Below are 23,083 nucleotides of genomic sequence, written 5' to 3' on the forward strand. Positions count from 1 at the left end.
CTGGGAAGGGAAGGGGGCAAGAGAGAATGGATTTTGGTAGTTTAATGTAAATTAAACTTTTATCTTAATGTAGATCAAACTAGTGACCAACTAGTCTGAGTTTTGCAGCTGGGCAGCGTCATTTTTTGGATTCAAAGTGGTTGGTGTGCAATAAAATGTAAACTTTTCATACGAGCCGCTTTCATTTGATGTGCTCAACCAAGCACTGTTACTCTGTGCCATCCTATTTCCCACCACCCCTCTCCCACATTCTTCTGGAAGGTTTTTGTTTTGTTCAAGTCTTTGGAATAAGCAATATGAACCAGTTAGAATCTGCACACACTTATATGGCCAAAACATATATATTGAACTGCCTTTCAAGGAAAAAAAGAATACAGTATGTTCAAGAAAAACAACAGTGTGTACAGCCCTGTAGTTTTTCCGATACACATCTACAATGACATTTCTCATAGGTGTCCGGTTTGCAGTAGTGTGTAATTGGAAATAAAAGTTTCCACTTGTTCTCCCTGCAATGTTTTCATAGCTCTCCAGTGAATACTGCCACAGTTCTCAGGTTTGCCTTGGGAATGATTCAGTTCCTCTCTGATGTAATCCAGCCAAAGATCTTCAAATGAAAAAGAAAACCTAGTTAATATTGTGATAATGGAAATGCTACAGGAGGGCAGGTCACCACGGGCTAAAAATTTAGCAATGTGTGTATCTGACTGGGGACCCAAGGATTCTGCAACTGCAGAATATTTTGCAGAATTCCAGCATAAGTGCAAAGGACAAAAACCTAGCAAATACCAGAATACCTGTGGTTGCTCCTTTGGAAGATTAGGTACTCTGTAGTAAGAAGGGGAAAGTCGTTTCAGCAGCAATAATGGGTTGTGAATTCCATTTCCCTATCCCATGCATTTCTCCACAAACTAACCCCCCACCCAGAGACTTTGTGCCAAAATACTTATTCCCAGCTTGTTTCCAACAAAAACATCCCAATCAAAAGGAAGGAAAGCTACAGAAACAGTACTCGTGTACCCTTAGCAGAAAGCAAACTAAAGTTCCACCCACCCCAGATCGCTGGATCCTCATGTCAATAAACGGGAAGGCAGACACACTCCCTTGACTAGAACAGGGACAGACAGCCTCCAAAAAGGAAAGCCTGCTTCCTGCACCAACCGATCTGGTAGCCTCTATGTTATTCAACAGGCAAAGAGTAACTGGAAAGGTGGATTTGTTCAGGGAATTAATCGGGCCTCCCTTGACAATCGGCTCTTGCTTTGAAACATTGACTGTAAGCTGAACAAATCCTCCTGTCATCATAAAACGTTACTTATTTGAACTAGGGTGTTTGTAGGGGTGAAAACTTTAGGCTGAATGAGAGGGAAAGTAGTTTTTAGGGTGCCATATTGAAGTTACAATAAATGAAGAATGAGGTCATCAGTAATGAGCCTCCCTTTGGCCATATGGTCCAGAGAGAAGTCATCAGCACACCATTTGCTAAGAAAATACCCTTTCCACTTTTGCACATTGGATGGTTATGGAAGTCATAACTTCATAGCTAAATCCACTGCAGCTGAGGTTTACTGTAGATTTTTTTTGGGGGGGGGGATTTAATTTGGTGAGCTGCCTGCCAATCTAGCTGCTGACCTCTATTAATGTTCATTTAAAAATATATGTACCCAAAGTCTGACCCAAGTAGGACTCAGGATGCCTCACAAAATCCACAGAACCAAGTTTCTTTTTTTAAAAAATTGAGTAGCTCCAGCTAAGATAAAAAGGAAAAAGGAGATCACTGATTAAAGTAGTTAACCTACTCACAGAGTTGTTGTGAGACTAAAATAGGGGAGGGGAAGAATCATGTCTGCTGCTTTGAGATCTTTGGAGAAAAGGCAGGAGATAAACGTAATAAATCAATACAAATAAATGACTCTCCAACCTGGTGCCCTCCAGATGTTTTCAACTTCAGCTCACATCATCCCTAAACTTTGGCCATACAAGCAGGGGCTGATGGGAGTTATAGTCCAAAACACCTGGAGGGTACAAGGATGGGGAAGGCTGGATTAAGTCCCCTACACCTGAAGTGGGGGAAAAGGCTTCTTACCTGGGTCTGTGGCACCAAACTCTCTTAAGGCACGTTCATAATATTCTCGGATATTGAGCATTTTACAGGATTCCTTCCAAAAAAAAAAAAATGACATGGGGGGGAATGACTTAGCACACTGAACTTACCACTCTGTCCAATCATTAGCACTTCTGCAGAAGTATTAGACATTCCATATACACAGCACAATGTCTCACGGTTCACTGCTATTCTGTCCACAGAATCCTCTCCATGAATTTATGGGAGCAGGGGAAGAGGCTGTGGCAGGCTTGGGCAATAGGCTATGAAGAGCTTCCTCCCCATCAGCCTCCAATCGTAAGGAGGTTTCCCTGCCCCTCCCACCCTTTATCCTGCATGCTTCTCCAATCCCTGCTGGTTACCAAAGCTATCAAACAGCTTTCCGTCTCTACTACCCCACCACAACCCCTGGAGCACCCTCAAGTCCACAAACATAGAAAACCAAGGCCTGTAACAAAAAGAGAGACACAGCCCACCAACAGCCCCAAAAGTCAATCAACAAACATCTTTGCCAAAACAGCGGCTTTCAGGCAATGGCAAACCGCCATCAGTGGACAAGCAGGATCATATGGGAGGTGGCATTTATTTATTTATTACATTTTTATACCGCCCAATAGCCGAAGCTCTCTTAGGTATGTTCCTCTTAGATATGTTCCTCTCAAGATGTTTAAGGCTTAACTGTAACAACAGACAAGCAACAGTGCAAGCAATGTAGGTCATATGCCCCAATAATTTGGTCTTGGGTCAGCCTAGCTGCAGCGTTATGAACATTACAGTTTCCAGATGTTTTCTGAAGACAGCTTGAGCATCTTACAGAGGTCCAACCCAAACATAACCAGGTATTTCAGTATATGAACTGCTGCTTCTTTCAGAAAACTCACATTGGCACATGCCTCTAAAGATCTAGCACATAAGAGAAAATAAGCCAGCCCTTCCTTACATTTAAACACTTACTTGCTCTTTTTCAATCTGAATCATCTTCGTGAAGAAGTCAAGTGAAAACGGGCGGCTTTCATGCAAACTAGGAAATAAGAAGGCTTGTGAGAAATATAGCTTTCAAAACCATCGGGGGAAGAATGAAAAAGAAATCAGGCGAGTTTTAAAAAAAGAAATTTTCTAACCTGGTAAAAACTTTCTTTGCTTGCTTATAGCCACCAGTCCTGTAAGCCCATTCAAGGTATTTTTCTTTCATGGTTGCGGAATCAGCAGGAAGTGTGGCAAGTAAAGATCTCTGCAAAGTGAAACATAAATGATCTTTAAATTCTGCCTTGAGCCCAAGGAGAGGAGCCTGCTAACCTATCCACTTTGAGCCGAGTGAGATATTTTAACTCAGGCATAGATCTATGGAATCAAATAGGGCTGGAAGTTTGTACACAGACTGAAGAATTCAATCCAGTTTAGCAAGTCTATCCCAATGAGTTTTTATCATATTTTCCCTATGCCTTTTGTAGTTTGAGATTCTGCTTCTGAATCAATCCATTTACAGCTGCAGATTGTGTGTATGAATGAATTTATGCTACTCTGTTTGCGGGGTGCCGTTTCACCAAAGCCCTTGGTCCAACTTAAGTCTGTCTCCTGTAAACTACAAGGCTCAGGCTTGGGATCATATCATTGCTTTGCTCTGTATAGTACCCAGTGCAGTATTAGTTCTAAAATTAATCTTAGACATAGTAGTAGAACCATTCTCATTTGCTTTCCTAAATGGGTATTTGTGTATTTGTTTAAATGGTACCTTATACCTGATAGAGTGCTTCAGTTTCAGCCTTGCTGTTGACATTCTCACTCCATTCTACCCATAAAATCCATAGGGGCAAGCTGTCCTAAGGGAAGGGAAAATAATAATAATAGTAACAACAACGACTTGGCAAAGCCCATCATATTCTTCTAGAAAAACCACCAGGAGTGAGAAAAAAATAATAATGATAATGATAATAATGTCAAGAAAATACTATGCATGACCTATGTTAAATACACTCGCCACCACTTATGCTTTTGAGACTTCTGAGGTGCAATATGTGAGGCTACATATGTGGTTAGTTATGTAGCCAGTTTTTAAGAGCCACCTGAAAACCCAAAGTGGGTTAGGAAAATAGAATGCTAATAAAATTAAAGAGTCTCTCTCCTATCAAAGGGAACCAGACAGATCAATCAGGGAGGCCTTTGCTACAGGAGAAAAAAATAAAAGGCTATAAATAAAATAAAATAAAATAAAAGAACAAAACAGAGAGATTTGGAGGATACTGTGAGCAGGAAACAGCATCACTATCATAGCTATGCAGTGGTCTCCTGGCCCTTAAGAGTTCAAGGCAAAAAGTGCAGGGTTCACAACTGCAACAGCACTGGTATGTGCCACTACAATTGTGCACCGTTCCCTGAGTGACAAATTATAAAGATGGACTAAAACTTCAGTCAGGTTTTTAGTCACAGAACCTTTTAGCAAACACAAGCGCACAGGTATTCCCCGTGAGGGCTGAGACAACCCACTGCTAGAGCCATTTATTTATTTATTACATTTTTATACCGCCCAATAGCTGAAGTTCTCTGGGCGGTTCACAAAAAAATCATTTCAGAGGCATTCAGGGGGAAATGGCCAGAGCTGCCACTACATGTGGCAAAAGCTGCTGCTTGCCATGTGGCAAATGAAACGTGCTGTTCCCGCTATGACAGTAAGCACCCCTAGCTGACCCCTTCTCTTCAAACAAGATGACACCCCCCCCCCGACACAAATACTCAAAATGCCCCTTCCTCAATTCACCACCTTGTTGGATCCTGGAATGGATCCTGGTTATGTTTTCCATTGCTTTGTTAATTGCTGAGGATCTGGAAGAACAGAGGACTCAGCAGAAACTTAAAGGTCAACTCTACACCTGGACATTGAGTGTCATAATTGAATAATTGTCTGATTGTCTTCAATTAAGGGTTGCAAGGAGTTGCATATACAGGTTGTCTATAAAAGTAAATGTGTTTTCATGTTATATACTTCCATGTTCCTTACCCAACTTGATGTGAGCTGTATTGACTGACCATTTGTAAGTATTTGTATCTGTACTGCCATAACTAAATTATATATTTATTTGCCAGTAAAAGGTTTATTTGAACCTACATAAATCTCTGTCTTAATTCACGTCTTTGCTGACTTGGCTGAGAACCGCTGCAACCTCTGCTAGTCTCTGGAAGGCCCAGACAGAGACTTAACACAAAAGGTTATGTGCCAGAATCCCAGTCTGTGCAATAACTAATCAGCTTTTAAAGCCATAACTCAACACACCTGGGAATGAGATGTTGAATTGGGCAGGGCGAGGCATTTCAGGTAGGCTCCACTTCCCACAGAAAGTTTCACAAACATCAAATACCCTGTCAGATAACACAGCTCAAGGGACTAGTCTCTGACCTTCGCTTTCAGCGCTTGAAAAGCTTCCTGGAAACAAGGTGCCATGCCTTCACTGTTCAGCTTGAGTAGCAACTGTAGCCTCATTTCCCACATTTCGACCGACTGGCTGAAGCGTCTGGTTGCTGCCGCTGTTACCTCTTCAGCCTTCTCTTGGAGCCCAAGCTCCAGTAGCAGCTGGAGCTGATGAGACGGAATTCAAAGATAAGATTGGAAGTGTTTATTCAGATATGAGTTCCCAAGAGCCAGATCCAGCCTTCCTGGCTGATGTGATAAGTAGCTTACACATGCCACATGCATCCTTACCCACGGTTTATAGAGAGAAGCAGGCAGCAACTGCAAATCGTGAGCTCGAGTGAAAACACTCAAATTCCTTTCCAGTCTCTAAAATAAGAAGAAAGGGATAAGGAAAGAATCAGCTTTACTACAAACTAGAAAATAAAAAGAAACGTTTGAAAGCCAGAAAAACTAAAAAGTGAACAAAATTCGCCAAGTGCCGGTTGTTATGTAGTCAAAAATTGCACCATCCACGCACACAAGGGAGGTATAAGCAGGCTGGGAAGAACCCAAATGTTTGCAAAAAGTCCAAAAGGGAGGGGAAATGCAAAATTAGCCCAATAAAAACTGAGTATGTTCTGCTCAGCGGGCACAGAATGCTGACTGACAATTGAGGGAAGAAATGGAAAATGGGGTAACGGTAAAGGGAATGGATTGGAAAACAGTATCCTGGAAAAGGGCATGTCTGGCTGGAATGCACTTGCAAACAGAAAAATAAAATAAAATAAATGAACCCACTTTCTGAGTAAGTACACCTAGACTCCCACAGTAAGTACACCCACCCACCCACCCCAATAGCTCCGTCCTGTTCAGCTGCCACTTTCAGAGTCAAGGAAAGCGCTGAAGGGGGAGGAAGGAGGCAGCAGTAGCAACATAGCGAGGAGTGCCTTTGCTGCTCTTGCCAGGTTGCTCAGTAGGTGTTTGGTACAACCCGTCATGCTGGGTTCACATGTCATGACAAGCCACTCTGAAAACAAGCAACTGTGAGCAACCCAAAAAGCTATGGATTCTCAGGGTGGCTTATGTGTGGTTAACATACCATGCTGAGGAAATCCTGCTGGGCATGGAAGTCATGCCAAGCCACCCTAGCACAAACAAGGCTGACAACCCATGGTGGCTTGTTGTGTCATGCAAACCAGGTCATTGTCTCAGAGCTGTGGGCAGTACCTTAGTCCTGTACCCCCCAAAAAATGAGTCTTAGACGGATATCTACAAGTGCATCACAATAAAGAAAAATCCGACTTCTGCTTTAATGGTCATTGCATCTATCAGATTCTTATGTGGTCCCTGGTCTCTCTCTTTTTTTTTTCCTTTTCTTTTTTTTAAGGCCATGTATCTAGATCAAAGTTTTAGAACTAACCCTTAAATGTTGGGAGGCAGTGTCTCTGGGCACTTGAGCCACTTTCTAGTTTCCTGCATCTGCCTGTTGACATAACAAACCTCACTAAGCATCCAAACTGAGGAACATCCCAATAAATAATTTTCAAGAATCTGTAACAGGAAAAGCGTATTCTGAAGCTAAGGTCTGTACCTTCTGCCTTAACTCTTCACTGTTGGTCTTCCGGTTAAACCTCTCCAAGCAAAAAGTGACGTAGCATTTCCACATTTCCTCTGGAGAGATAAAAGCATTTAAAAATAAAAATGAAACAGCAGAATTAAAAAAAAACTTCACACAATACAGCTTTCTCAACATCTGGAAAAGAAGAGCCCAACTACTAAGCCATCTCAATCAAATCAATACTTTAAAAAAAAACATTTTCACAAGACCTAGCTGCTAATTCACTACCAAGCCTCTTTCCTTCTTCAGTAGATGTGTTACTGCCAGTTCAGCCCCCAAGGCAACCCTGATGCTCTCGACATTTTCTTTGTGAGTCAGCTATGGATGAAAGGAAACAAACCTGACTTAAAGAGAGCAATTTTGAGCTGATAGCGAACTGTGAGGGACACTTTCTACCCTCTGCATGCTCCTGTCATTCACCGCAGTGGAACTACAAGAAGTGTGTGCTACTTCCCCTTTGGAAAGGGCTGCTGGACTCTTTAGTGGTCTTTGGGAGGAGAAGTGACAATGATATTCTTTATTTAACATGCTATTTGGGCTCAGCTATTCCCTCCTCAGTGCAGAATTGTACAACGGGAACATTTTCCATGAGGTGAAATGGTTACTGGCTTAGGGCAGGCAAACACCTTGTGCCGCGGCAATATATGCTACAGCCCCACTTCCTCTTAGAAAATTACCAGCCACTACCATCTACCAACATGCTGGCCTAGTTCTCACACATATAGTAGAGAAGGTGGTGAAACTATTTTGAACTGTACTATTTCCAACTGGAGGTAGTGGTTCACATGATAACGATCAACAGTGGCATAGTGGTTATAGGGTTGGACTGGAATTGGGAAACCCAGATTCTAGTCCCCACTCGGCCATGAAGTTTACTGGGTGAATCTGAGTCAGTCACTGAATCTTGGCCAATCTCACAGAGCTGTTGTGAGAATAAAATCGAGAGGAATAGTAGTATCATGCACACCATCTGGGACTCCTTGGAGGAAAGGCAGGATATAAATGTAACAAACAAACAATAAAATGTTCCTTCAGAAAACGCTACCACCACACTCCTAGAAATCTACCATGTCAGGGGGACCGTTGGGTTAGAATCCTTCTCCCTGAAATCTAATTTCCTACTTGGATGGTTGTTGCTTATTACGAAGGAATATTCAGTCACGCAAGACCTGCCTGCCCTCTGAGGTGGTAGAAGAACAGAAGCTTTACCACTTCCATCTGCTGTTTGTTAGAACTAAACCTCAGTGTACAACAAGTCTCCCGCTCCCCTTAAAATTGAACTATGTAGATCTGCAGTACTATTTTTGCATGACATAAACCACCACCACTATCATATGAAAACTAGTTGATAATCACAAGTACATGGGAAAGACATTCTGTACAAACCTCAGGAAACATTGCTGCCTTACCATCCAAAGTTTCATAAGGAATTCAGGAACTCTGCTACAAAAACTGGGAAGAAGAGTCAAGTAATATTTAAGCAGGTAGGCACAATCCCTAACCTGTGGGCAGTAACGTGACTGCCTCCTCAAACACTGTACAGCACTGTTCTTCCTTGCGAGCCATGTCAAGCGCCTTTGACTGTTTAGACATGTGTTCTGAGGTTGGTAGGAGTTCAGTCTCCAGTTTCTGCCGCGCCATGTAGTTCCACACAAGAGGATCGTTGGCATACTCGGCCTGCAAGCTAACAGAAAACCCATGTCAGGCCATTATCTGTGCATTACCATCTGGCTAGGAAGCTCTGGAGTAACTGAGAGCAGTTTTGTTCTAGAACAAACCATCATAAACAATGACATCTTGTTTATTCTGACATATTGTTGAACACTGCCCAGAATAAGAAATGGATTGTTTCAGCTAGAACTTTATCAGACATGCTGGAGTCTGACAGATCATAGCCTGTGTGAGCAGAGTGCTGGACTAGATGGACCCTTGGTCTGATCCAGAAGGCTCTTATGTTCTTAAGAAGGCCATGTTCTAGGGGTGGGAAATGTGTGGCTCTCCACGTGTTGTTGGACTACAACTCCCATCAGCCCTAGCCACCAAAACCAATGAAGGATGATGGGAGCTGCAGTCCAACAATATCGGAAGGGCCCACCATGTTCCCCATCCTTGCCCTAATCCAAGTGGCTGCCACCAACAACAACCGGTTTTTGTGAACCGCCCAGACAGCTTCTATTGGGCTGTATAAAAATGTAATAAATAAATAAAAATAAACCTGCTTGAGTAGTGCGGTCAAAGGCAGCATCTTCACTTCACACACCTTAATAGACCTCACTGGTTTGCGCACAAGCAAAGCTTTTAACTGGCTTTCCTGAATAATGAAACCCCCACATCAACTCTCAGTACTGCAAGCAAAATATCAATAATTTCTAAGACACTTGCTATGCAGCACTGGAGAAGGGGACTCTTTGGAACAGATCTGAAGGCCTGCCTTCTACCGTACAGATCTGTCTGAATCTTGCAAACTTCACTGGAGGATTATTAGAACACAGGTGGTTGACAACCCACATTTGGAATGCCTTCCCCGGAGAAGTACACCTGATGCCAACCTTGCTACCTTTCTGGCGCCATGCAAAAGAAGATGCTGTTGTTTATTTAATTTTCCCAGGCATTCCAGCATTACAAATAGCCATTTCTGTTGTTGTCTTGTTCTGCTGGTCTTTACTGATTGATTTCTACATGCCTTGATTACTGCATTTTATTATATTGTTTGATTCTTTTAATTGCACAGCACCAGCATACTCTTATGCTGTACAGCGGCTAACAAAATTACTAAATAAATATAAATAAAGCAAAATGCCAAACAAGCAGCACCCTTGAATCTCTGCATTTAAATAGTCCTGTATTTAAATATAGGGGAGGGGGAGAGAGAATCATTTTTGAAAGTAACATGTCCAGAATTGAGATCAACTTGCATAATTAATTCCAACCAACCTTAAAACTGGACTGTGCGGAGTTGATTGGGGATAGATCGATACCTGCTAAGATAGTATGTGCTGACCACCAAAGCCAGAGAGATATCATTTTTGGGGCCACTTACCCACCACAAACTTACTTTTCCAGAATTTCTGTTTGAAGGTCTTGTGTAAAATCAAAAAGTTTCACAACTGACAGCAAAGACAGAAGAAACTCTGCACCTAGGATACAGAAAGACACACAGTCATGGATGTCCTGAGCCTCAAAAGAACTTGAAGACATCCAGTGTTTAAAGAAATTAAACATAAGTACCCCAAACCAACACACTTTTTATAGTGAAAAACTCACAAAAACTATACTAACTTCTCTTGAAGCAGGTCTATCTCATGTGGAGTGTCAATTTTGCCCAAGAGTTTGACTAGAATTTGCTTCCTTAAACAATTCCTGAATTTTCAATCCATGCAGGCAATAATGAACCAAATAATTGGCCCATCTAGCCCAGCGTCTTGTCTCCGTGGGTGGCCAAATCTGGATGCTCCAAGAAGTTCAACAGACAACACAAAGTATTCCCTCAACTGCAATAGACTGAAATGACCTGCACCCATTTTCAGGCCCCATGAAGGAGGAACAATTCATCCTACATTCTAGGAAAAACATTGCTAGTTTAAAACAACAGGTTTACCTTTGATTTTTTGAGTGGCATTCCTGAAGACGATCCGAGCCATGTCACCATTAAGTACATCCTCAGAATAATTTAACTCGCCCTACAGTTATAGACAAAAGCTCTCTTACAATTATGCTTTCATTCCCTGGGTCTTTCAGATGAGAAACATTTGCGACACACGTCCAAGACTTCCCCTTCCACAAATAAAGCTGCAAGCTGAGGCTCCACAGAGCTCCAATGCACAGAGGAGCCTCTGCATGAAAAGGAGCTATCATATATGCTCCACCATCAGGGAAACGCTCCACATACAATGGAAGGTACCCAGCAATTGAAGACCACTGCTCTAAATGCACAAGAGGGGATCCCGGTGGGTGCACATTCCCCTTCCTTTGCCCTGGAGAGTGACAGCCCACAATACAAAGCTAGATATCGAGCCCAAAGTAGAAGAAACCATGCCTAACTGATTGGCTTGGTTGGAAATAGACACAGCTACTTTCATTCAGCAAGGGGGGCGGAAACAGGATAAAAACACACACACTAAAAACAGGTCCCAACTGGTGGCTTGCCAAAGAACAAGCTTGTAAATGAGCCTCCCCAGTCAGCATGGTAATTATATGGAATGCTGGGAGTTGTAGGCCAACACATCTCAAGGGCACTAGGTTTTGACGCACAGAACCCTTCTATGTACAGAACCCAAGTGGACTGGCAGTCAACTCTTATTTCAAGGCTGCCAAGAAGAGGGAAACACTACCCTGCAGGGTAGGGTAGGCTGAGAGAGGGGCTAGCCTAAGCTCACGCATATCATGATTAAGTAGGGCTTTGAACCTTGGGACTCCCCCGTCCTAGATCAGTCAATTTACCTGGTCATCTGCACTTTTTATTGCAACAGCATATCACCATTCATAGGCAGTTGCCCTAACAGGTAAATGTTAGGATTACCAAAAAAAAAAAAACCAGTCTAGCTTCTCTCTCTATCCTCTCAGTCTACCTTACCCAACAGGGTTGCTACGGTGAGAGTAGCAGCAACTATTGTAGGATACACATGCCAAGGTATTTATTTATTTATTTTATTACATTTATATCCCACCATTTTTTTCCCTCCAAGGAACTCAAGGTGGCGTACATAACGCTCCTCTCCATTTTTATCCTCACAACAACAACCATGTGAGGTAGGTTGGGCTGAGAGTCTGTAACTGGCCCAAAGTCACCCAGTGGGTTTCCATGACTCCCAGTCTGACACTCTAGCCACTACACCACAGTGTAATCATTCCCTAGGCTTTCTTAACAAAGGGAGGGGGAATAACTGAGCTTACTATTACTGGCTACAAGCCCTTGTGATGGGCCAGGTTCCACATTCAATCAAATGAAGGAACTGTTGGAGCAGCTCTTCCCCCACCTTCCCTGGGGCTATTTAAGTTCTGCAGGCCCTGAGGGAAAGCAGAAACAAGGAAGCCCAGGCCAGAAAGCTCAGGCCATCAGTTCCTGAAGAGACCTTCAACTGGCCTGAGAGAACCATATTCTGGTGTTTGGGTTCTTCCCCCCTTTTTGGTTAATCTGTGCTTACTTCAGCTTTAAAAACTGTAAACAACCTTGGGGACTTTGGCAAAAAGGTGGTACAGAGGTGCAGTGTTTTTATTTCATTTTTATTTCATTTAAATAACGGAGCTACATAAATTAAAAAGAAGCCTGAACAATTTATTTATTTTTACACAAGATGTTCTCTGAAAGAACAAAGTGAATCAATGAAATGTGGCCCAGGTTTCATTCACAAGCTTCTCATCCACTTAACTTCACACAAATGCAGGAACACAGTGAGGGAGCATCGTGCCAGCAATATTGGCCCTAGTCACATGGACTGCCTTCGAGCCCCTCCTGCACCTTAGGGGTAATTACTAAACCAATGGGAGGGCCTGGATTCATGCATTTGCTTTAGCTCTAATACAGGAACACTGGAGTGCAGGAAACCACTGCATTAATGTGCCAGAATTATTATATCTTAAACTGACACTTCAAATGCTACAACTTAGCCATTTAAGTGGAATTGTTACTGCCATGGACAGACATTTTTAATAACAAAGAGAGCTCTAATTTCTTACCAAGTCCATCTTTGCTTGCTCAAATTCTTTTTTCTCTTTCCTTTGCTTTTCCGCATGCATCAGCTCCATTCTAAAATACTACAGGAACAAAGAAAGGCAAAGAGGGCAATGATGAAATCCAAGCATCACACACAATGCATCTTCAACCTCCAGTTTGAACTTCTGGTTAACACGGTTGCTGATGTAACTCTTAACTGGACTGAGCTCAGGCAAAGGAAGTCTACAAACCTGCAGCCCACTCCCATTACTTAATGATGGTTCAGGGACTACCCCGTTATATCTGCACCACCCCCAAAAGCTACAATATTTGTGTCAACTGTTGAAGTTTTTGCCCAGTTAAACATTTCACCAACATTAACATCAAGATTATGGACTAATCAGCACAAACAAAGCTATTTCATGCCAGTAGAACCTGCTAACCTCTACCTATAAAGCTAATCTCTACCTATAACGTATGTGTGTGCGATGTATGTCTAGAAATGTTTACCTACTTCCAGATGAGTTAGAAACTTGAAATTTGGTATGCTGATGGGTCTGGTTGTACAATGTACCAGAAAAACCTAAAAACATGGAATTTTGGTTTTTATGTATTTTTACAGGATCTACCGTATTTCTTCGATTGTAAGACGCCATCGATTGTAAGACGCACACTAATTTCAGTACCACCAACAGAGAAAAAAACCTAAGACACACCCGCGATTCTAAGACGCACACCATTTTTAGAGATGTTTATATAGGGAAAAAAGTGTGTCTTAGAATCGAAGAAATAGGGTAGTAAAAATCAAGGCTTATGCTTACAACTCCCAGCATGCCTTGGGCGGAACTCCCAGCATGCCTTGGGCAGCAGGCCAAACTTACTGGCCTCTGGCGGCAATTGTGAGTGCATAGGCGAGTTGCTGCTGCGTGTCTTTCACAACCCGACTCCTAAGGTTGGTCTTGAGCAGTCAACCCAATTCCACATAAGTGGCCTGCGTTCATTTGCAGTGCCTCCTCCCACCGTCTGCGTGATTTTAAATTCGCAACTAGATACAACAGTGTAACTTCAAGGGGCCGAACATACTCAAAGGCACTCCGTCCTGATATCGCTGTTTTCTCAGAATCTGGGTGAAGCCAGTGCACAGCCTTCACCCTTAAGAGGGAGGGAGGAAGGGGAGGCACCCTGTGCATGCCCAGAAACAGAACCGATGAAAGGGAGGAAGTGCCCGGCCCGGCCCTTCAGTACAGGTTCCCGATAGAGCACTTGGCAGGTGAGAAGCGCACTTGACACTTAAAAGCCATTAATACAGTCACTAGGCAAGCCTGCCAGGGGGGGAACCCACAAGCAGGGTGCCACAACTAAGAAGGCATGCTCTCCAGTTGTCTCCCACCACACCTCAGATGGCGTTCAAAGATTAACACATTATTCAGAGACCTAGGCTTACACCTACAACTCCCAGCATACCTTGTGTGGAAGGAAAGACTTATCGGGCTTTGGCAGCTATCATCTGAAATTGCCTCACATGTCGCTAGGCACAATCAGGAGCAGCAGGGAAGGAGGGGCTGTCGCCGACAGCAGCAACCAAGTTAACCATCAGCTAGCTAGCTGGCTGGCTCCCTCATGGCCTACCTACGGGCACTGATTGCAAAGTGCAGCACGGACTGGCTCAGCCAGACTTTACTTCCTGTGATCCTCAGTGGTAGGACTCCCATTGGGCAAGTCGGCAAAAGGCATGCTGGGAGTTGTAGGGATTTTTTTCTGTGGGGACAAGTAAAATCATGGTGGCACCCCCAACACCCCTATGTGTCAGGGGTGAGAGAGAAAAAGAAACAAATATAATTTGTTTTAAAGTTACATCACAGGTCTAGCACTGGCCTAACTTGCAGGGTTGTTGTGAGGGTGAGAGAGGTAAATAAGATACAAATTTAATTCATTTAAAAGTTAACTCACAGGCCTAGCGCCAGCCTGCAACTTTAAGACGATTACCTCACATATACTTAGGGAACCCAAACAACACCAGGTATATCAGCTAGTAATAGATAAAAGCAATGTGGGGCATAAACAGTGTAAATGAAGTTGGCATGTTAAACTCTTAAGGACAAACTCTGCCACTTGGCTCCAAATGCAACTCTGCATACTTTTGACGATTGAACAAAGATCATTTGAGGTTGCAAGATTGTCAGGATGTCAAGAAACGCACACCACGTGCTTCATAAATCCCATAGCGGATCTTATTTTCTCACTCATGGTACAAACAACCACCTCTGATTTTTTTTTTCTTGGCAGACACACTCAGACGAAAAGCCCACCATACTTAACTATAGTCACCTTGAAATCTTACATAGTATAAAAAAATATGCTCAGCCACATTTGCCATCAAAGAAAATGTCATGACATTCTGTTCTGCAGCCCAACAGGTTAAATTGCCCGTAAACAAGTACATTTTAGCTGAAATGAGCTAACTGCACATTCAGCAGGGCGGGGGATTGGGGAGAAGGGGAGAGCAGCAGAATCACACAAGCTACCTCTTGGTAAAGTTTGGGACACTCTGGATGGAAACGCAACGCACGGAGGAACAACTGTCGGGCACTTTCAGATGATAGGCGGTCCTCCATTTCCCATTTTGCAGCCATGATCCACAAAGCTGCAACAGAGAGACACGGGATGTTATTCGATATGGCCACTGCAAGAATCAGCTGACAATCAAGGTGTTATTCCAGAAAGGCAATACTTATGTTGTGTTAGCTTCGACTGGGATGTACAACCCACAGCCTGCAGGCTTGACAACACCCCACTGGAAGTCCTGACACACTCCTTCCCACAATGATCCTGATACAGATCCGTCTTTCCCCACTGCTGCGAATAACGAGGAAACAGCAATCTGAATCAGGATCCCTAGGATGTGCCTGTTCACATATGTGTTTATATGCATATGTGTGCAGCCTCCGAACCATCAGATGCAGCCCTCGGGACTGAAAAGTTTATGCACCCCTGTGCTAGACCAACAGTGCTACCTCATCTCTGGCCAAAATTGCACATTACATGCAGATCATTTTTTTTGTTTTGTACTGCAAGTCATTCATATCTCTTCTGTAATGCTTGAAAGGCATTCATGTGTTTGAAAAACACGCAGCAACCACATCTATAAAAGCCATGATTGGTCAAGGCCCACCAAGTGCATGTCTATTGTGTATTTTCAGACAAGCAAATGACATTCAAATGCATTTAGTAAACTTCTGAGTATATACCGTTCTCAAGATTGTTTTGAAGACACACTAGATTGGTATTGTGTAACAGACACACATGCAAGGCCACATCTTGATTGCACTCCCCTACAAACAACACCTCACCTACTTAATATAACTGGTCGGAAAGCCCTGACTTGCTGATGAAAGAGCTTTCAAGTTGAACTGTAGGGCAACAGAATTGACCTCAGGAAACACTGAGGACATTCACTTCCCTGCCACTCTTTCATCAGGACCATCCCAAAGCTTTAGGCAGAAAAGGTGTGATTGACTAACAGTGTTAACCAGGGACCCACCTCTGCTGTAAAGCATGAAACAACCCTTAAATATGTTTAGTCACTAGTGTATCGATCCAACCTCCTCTGTCAATTTAAACTAAACTAAACATAGGATTGCCAGGGCATCCTATCTGTCTTTTCCAAGACTGTCTCTGACGTGGATCAATATGCCTTCCCCGGAACTATATCCTGCCTGCTTTGATTACATGCAGGAGTTGATTACTGTACCTGGTTTGTTTGGATGAAGGGCTAACATGGAAGAAAACACCTTGCTCAGCTGTATTTTCCTGTTCTGTTAGGAAACACAAGCCCCAAAAGGTTCACCTTTTAACTTGAAACAGATTCGCTTTCATTATAGAAGATTGCTATACTGTTGGTTTGCCATACTAGAGAGGAAGACATATACACATATGGCTGGATCCAACATCTTTATTCCACCAGGGGAAAGATGCTTGAGGAGCAGGACTTTCACATCCTCCCCATCCCTCTGCACAACCTTCAGATCTCTTCTGGAGGGCTGTGGGACCCTCCAGAAAAGATTTGGAGGGTGCATGGGGGGGGGTGTTGCAGGGAGGAGAGGACATGGAAGTTCTGCAAGCAGTATCCTTCCACTGGTGGAAGTTCTGCAAGCAGTATCCTTCCACTGGTGGATCATCACTTCTGGATCCAAGCCCTGCAGTTCAAGCAACTTAGCTTTAGCACTTGCATTCCCCATAATAAAAATGGGGAGCAGAACAATAAAACTCAAATAGCACCAAGACTAGAAAAGAACCTCAAGCACAAGCAAGGCCCAAAAAAATGCCCATAGTCACCCAGAAAAGCATACACCACTGTTTCTTTTGGTAGAGTAGCCATCAGGGCCAATTCACACAACAATTTTTGACATATCTTCATTTTTCTTGTGGTGAAGACACTCCAGCAACCTGGCACAACTTCCAAGTTTACCAGAGGAGTAAAGAGGGACACACTTCCAAAGAATGGAAGAGAAAAATCACTTTGAGATGGGTCTTTTCACCTAAAAAAAAATGATAATGAGAAACAACGGTCTTATTTCTTCTCCCTAGCCAATTCTTTTGGAGGCCTACTGCCCTGTATATCACTAACTGTTGCAAATTCAGTCACATATACTAATACATGAGGGGAAGAGATCAATTCACAATCCACTGAGTACAAGCAAGTAAAAATCATAAGCAAGTTCAGTCATTTCAATAGAGGCATTCCAAATTACCAATGCCAAGACTGCATTCTGACTCCCTATCAGCTCATTTCCTTGCATGAGAAAATTACACTCAAATACTCACCCATTTCTTGCAAAATGCAACATGAGACAACCACAGCTGAAGGTCATCCTGGTGGGATGAAACAAAGTGGGGAGGGGGGGGGGGGAAAGGATCAACTGAGAACACAAACACTGTTCATCTATCACAGTGATCTTTTCTATAACAATCAGCAACAAAAGCATCAGGAGTAAGAGCTAGAGGGGGGAGAAAACGCCAGCAGCTGAAAGAGAAAGATGGGGCACAGGGAAACATCCTGTAACATATCTCTCCTGACCAGCTACTGATGGTCCTATCGTTCAGGATAACAGATTAATTTTTAATTTCATTAAAATTTAATAAAAGACTTAACAAACACTATGAATGTTAATACCCACTATCTCGTGATCTGGGCCTTAGACCCACAATACAAACCCAAACATAAGGATCTTCCAAAGCATGCTCAAGTGGATTTAGTTCCTACACTTTGAGGCGATCCACTAAGCTCCTTAATCTTCCTAAGTAATAGGCAACTAAATTATCAAAGAAAACAACCCACAATGCCGAAAGTACAAAGTCACCAAGAAGGCTCAACATATTCAGGACACAATGCAGCGTTTACAGAGGGTATTCATTGCAAAAATGATTTTTTTTTTTGCAGAGATTCAGCAGGGGAAGCATCAACTGAAGAAGCAAAGGTACAAAGAACAGGGGCTAGGAGCCCATCCCTACTGTTACTCTTCTTCGAGCTATTTCTTAACCATCACCAATTGTCTGTCTTCGTTTAGATAAAATCATAAATATTTGCACATTATCATTTCCATGATAATCCTGCAGTTAGGTGACCTTTATTCATAATTAACAGGAAAGGAAACTAAGCCTGAAAGATGACGACTCACACAAGACCAACATAAATAAAAAACACTGAACCTACACCTCTCAAGTCCAAATCCAGAATTCTATTCACTGCACCACCCTGACATACTAAACTGGTTCACGTGAGTTGTTTAACCCTGGGTTATTAGGGCTGCACAGGAGCACCCAAGTGTGCGATCCCACAACTCTTACTGCTTCTGTTTTGTTTCTGATTTCAAAACAATCCAGGAACAAAGGTTTGTTTCTGGGTTAAAATTCTGGATTGTTTCTGCCTCAACAACCCAAAGTACTGGGTTCACATGTTGCAGCAAACAACCCAGGAATAGGGTGCTCCTGGATTGTTTGATAAACAAGTAAAGCAGAAGCATTGAGTGGTCGCTCACTCACTCATACACAGCCCCAACAACCCATGAGTTGACCAACGATTAGCCATTACCTACAAACTGAGTCAGTGTTTTGCAATGCCGAGTGGCAATTGAAATAACATACTCATGCCTTTTTGGTTTCACAGAATTCACATTTTGGCATCAAATCCACAATACAAGGTGCACAAATTAATTCATGGGAAATATGTAGGAATATATAAAATCTATACAGAAGTTGCTACATCCATGAGGCTTCCTTCCCAGTGCCACTCTCAGCACTACAACCAACGGTGCATTGAGAGGTATGAGGTATCTCTTGGGCATCCTCTTGTTTCACATAGAGTGCTTGCTGGATGAAAAGCAGTACCCCATGCTACATCTCCCTACATCTGTTCATTCAAAGATGGCGTTGGGAACGTGTGGCCCTCCAGATATTGTTGGATTACAAATTCCTTCACCCCTGACAATTGGCCACGCTGGCTTGGAACAATGGAAGTTGGATTCCAACAATATCTGGAGGACTACAAGTTCTGCACCCCTGATATGAAGCTTGAAACCGAAGCAACTAATCCAGTACTTAGGCCATCCTATGTGATTTATATTATTAATGAAGCACAGAAATCCACTTTTCAGGAACTAAATAACATGCTAATCTGGATGTAGAAATCAGGTGCAAACAAAAATTAAGATGCTTCCATTTATTTATTGTATTAATAGGCTACACAAGAGGTTAAACAAAACTTCCAAGTTCTATAGAATAAAGTAAGCTTACTTTCCATTTTGTTGTGGCACGTTTGAAAATGCCATGTATTCGCTGCACAATCGAGTACTCAATCTCATCTTTCTTAAACGAGTAACCAATTCGCTAAAGGGAAAGAAAATACAATGATCAACTTTGACACTCCTTGAAAATTCCACAAGAACCTCTTCAAGTTTTCAGTTACTTGTCAACTTACCGATCTTCTTTTCTTAATCAGTTCCAATAGATTGATTTCATACTGGTAAAGAGAAATATGTGGAAGATAAACAATACCTTAAGGATGGCCAAACTAAGTAGACCAGCAAAGCAAAGCCATGCATTTATCATTTTTACAAATATAAGGTAAGCTGCCTGTAATTCAGAGGTGAAATAAGGTGCAATCCTATGTATGTTTCAACAGAAAAAAGCATGGCTGGCTGAAGCAGGCTGGGAGTGGTAGGCCTTTTTACTGTCTAAGGATGCATGGAATTGTGTCCTTAATTAAGAATCTGATATGGGATTAATTATCCCATATACCAATAATAATCTCATTTTCTGAAGGTCAGTCCTTGTGGAACCAAAACAGCACCACCTATACAGAGAGAGCTATCAGTCCATTCAGGAAAATCCCAAGGTCTGCAATAGTTAGGGTGCTCCAATGAAGAATGTGCATGCTCATTGGTCCCAGAAAGCTGACCATCTGTGGGGATGGAGGAAAACAGGGTAGTTGTGGAACAGAGTATCCTGAAAGACGCCAGGGCTGGCACACTGAGCAGGAGCATTCTACACTGCAACATTTTGTTGCAGGTCACACTTAATCATAGAATTAATTTCATCACTATTGCATTTAACAAAGCTTGAAGAAGCTGTGTATATTAAACCAAATTACTCATTTAATGCCACCACCACCCCCAGAAATGCCTCCACCACCAGCCATTCCATCTGGATGCTTCAGAGACAGAGAGAAGGCAGCAAGACCCCTTTGGTTTGGCTAGGGCTGCATTTTGGCTGTTTCCTTCCCAGAATAACCTCCATCAGTGTTTGGCATAGCTGGCTGGCTCAAGCCACCCAGATGAATATCAATAAACATTGTACTTTTCCTATGAGCACCATTAATGGAGTGCTGAGAGGCAGAGCAGTTGCTTTGCATGTAAAGAGTCCCATAAGGAAAAGACTGAAATGAAACCCTGGAGAGCTGCTACCAATCAGTGTAGACCAGGCCTTCTCACCTGGTAACCCCCATATGTATTTGGATAAAGCTGATACAGACAATACCAAGCAAGATGACCAATGGTCTGACTTGGTCTAAGGCAGTTTCTTACAAGACCCTCTACATCCTTATAACTGCACTGGAAATAATGAAGAAATTTGCTGCACCAAAATTAAACACAACTATATTCAGCCACAGAGTTGGGATGGCAATGATTTGCCATCATGTCTTAAAGGGCAGGATGTAACAGAGTCGAGAGCTATATTAGAATGTAGAGATGTATCAGACTGTGCCATTAACCACCAAGCAGTGTTTTCTTGCATTAGGATATTGGTTCACATTTAAGAAAAACATTTAATGCAATTTATGTATGAGGAAACACAAATTAACCGCGATATCTACAGATAAAACATACAGAAAATAAATCTGCTTAAGAAAGCTACCTGAATATAACTGATAAAATCTTCCTTATGAAGTGCTCTCCGTTGTATTTTATATTCAAGGGCTGAGGTCTTCTTAATAACTGCCCTGTAAAAAAGGCAGCATCCTTTCAACACACTGGCAGCACACCATTTCTTAAAGAGACCATTGGCATGGGCTAAATTTTAGCATACATCCTTCTATAACCATATTTATTTACTTAAAATGTTTATGGGCTGCACAATAACAACGTGTTCTTAGCATGGTTCATAGGACAAAAACTATTTAAATCAATAATAAGCTACAGAATACAATAAAATATTATGCAGTGTTAAGAATCAAAATATGGCCAGTATTTTTTTCAGATTTATTTCCTTCTCTGTGTTGATCTAGATCTTCAATTCAACAAGTTTTCCAAGTGCTACATACAATGTTCAGAGTTCCATATATAGCAGATTTCTCTACTAATAAAAATTCTGACAGAATAAAATACATAAATTATGTACATTTATAAAAACTTAAATGAATCTGTATGATTCATTCTACTCTTAGAATATAGTTCTGCTTTCAAAATTTGCAACTTTGGGATGGAAATTGTTGGATTAGAAGAAAATGAAAGATATGTTATAGATTGGGAAAGAAGGTGTGCTTGATCGATCCTATTGGTAATGGAGAAGACCAGAAAAATGAATATCCATGCAAAGTCCTAATTCCCAAACACAATCCTCAGCTTCTAATAGTTTGGCTTCATCGCTTTTACTAGACACTGCCTCCATATTTGCAAGCATTTTCCTACAGTATATTCAAGAAGTCTACAAACTTTATCAAATCAAATTCTTGGGACTTCACTATACATGCAGCACAATCCTATAAACACTTGGAAATTAGTCCCACTCTTTTCAGTGGGACTTACTGTCCAGTAAGCATGTTTGGGTTGAGGCTTTTAATTATCAATTGTAACCAGCTTCAAGTATCTGTACATTGTTATTTTCAACTAATTTGTCAAATTATTACAACCGTCAATTCAAATTAAATTTAAAACTCAGGCTCAAGTACACATAGATAGTACACAGAAACTTATCTTCTGTGTCTTGTCTTAAGAAATAACTTCAATACAATTCCAACGTTTTAACAAAAGATCTAGGATTTGATTATAGGCTGCAAAGCAATATGATTTTCCTAATGCAATTTCCTGCAGACGGCTATTCTAACTAAAGAATTTCGTGGTTCTAGTTTGCAACTAGGTTTCCTTCAAGCAGCAGTGTACATTGAAAAGAACGCTGAATCAAGTTACGGTTTTGCAAAGGTTTAACTGGACCATCCTTTATTTATGCGATAAACCAATTAAACTAAGGCCATTAGTTACAAAACAGAAGCTATTACGTAAAAACAAGCGTTGGCTAGCCATCTCATTTTCATGAGGATCGCAGCAAGACAAACAGCAAATGCATCAGGTTTGGGAAGTGCACAGTCGAGATTCTAATCAGAGTTAATAACGGGCAGGTTGGAAGTAGGGGATATAATAATAGTTCTTGAACATTCTGATTCAATTAAAAGCGTGGTCGTGCATATCTACTCTAATGGAGGTTTCAAGAAATTCGCTTCAAGAAGCCGGAACTCCCCACCACTACCACCACTTTTAGTCCCTATCCCCAATAAACGAGCCGTGTTCCATCCCAGGTACCATCAAAACCGACTCTACTCCCGTTTGCATCCTAACCACTACGGTCATTCCCGTTCTTTGGATCCTAGGGGGGCCTGAACCCAGTACGCCCAAGCCCCAGCCTCGCTCACCTGATCTCCTTGCGAGTGAAGAGTCCGACCCTCTCCAGCTGCTCTAGCTCGGGGATCCGGTCTTCAATGCGTTGCTCGATCCTCTCCGCCATGACCAGGAAGAGCGCTCAGGGGAGCTCTATGCCGAGCAATCCACGCACATG

General features: G+C 42.2%; 1 protein-coding gene across 1 annotated transcript; it reads right to left on the reverse strand.

Moving 5' to 3' along the window:
- Positions 1–322: 322 nt before the first annotated feature.
- UTP6 (UTP6 small subunit processome component) lies at positions 323–23,083 on the reverse strand. Its single transcript, XM_063123167.1, has 19 exons — positions 22,941–23,083; positions 21,170–21,254; positions 19,734–19,775; positions 19,550–19,642; positions 17,582–17,629; positions 16,509–16,572; positions 15,283–15,401; positions 12,781–12,858; positions 10,703–10,784; positions 10,160–10,241; positions 8,607–8,788; positions 7,078–7,157; positions 5,796–5,873; positions 5,493–5,672; positions 3,841–3,921; positions 3,223–3,332; positions 3,056–3,122; positions 2,084–2,156; positions 323–604 (listed from the first exon to the last, which is right to left on the reverse strand). The coding sequence occupies exons 1-19, from the start codon at positions 23,030–23,032 to the stop codon at positions 447–449; spliced, it is 1,794 nt and encodes a 597-aa protein (XP_062979237.1). The 5' UTR covers positions 23,033–23,083; the 3' UTR covers positions 323–446.

The sequence above is a fragment of the Elgaria multicarinata genome, chromosome 3, assembly GCF_023053635.1.
Source record: "Elgaria multicarinata webbii isolate HBS135686 ecotype San Diego chromosome 3, rElgMul1.1.pri, whole genome shotgun sequence".
NCBI classification, from domain to species: domain Eukaryota; kingdom Metazoa; phylum Chordata; class Lepidosauria; order Squamata; family Anguidae; genus Elgaria; species Elgaria multicarinata.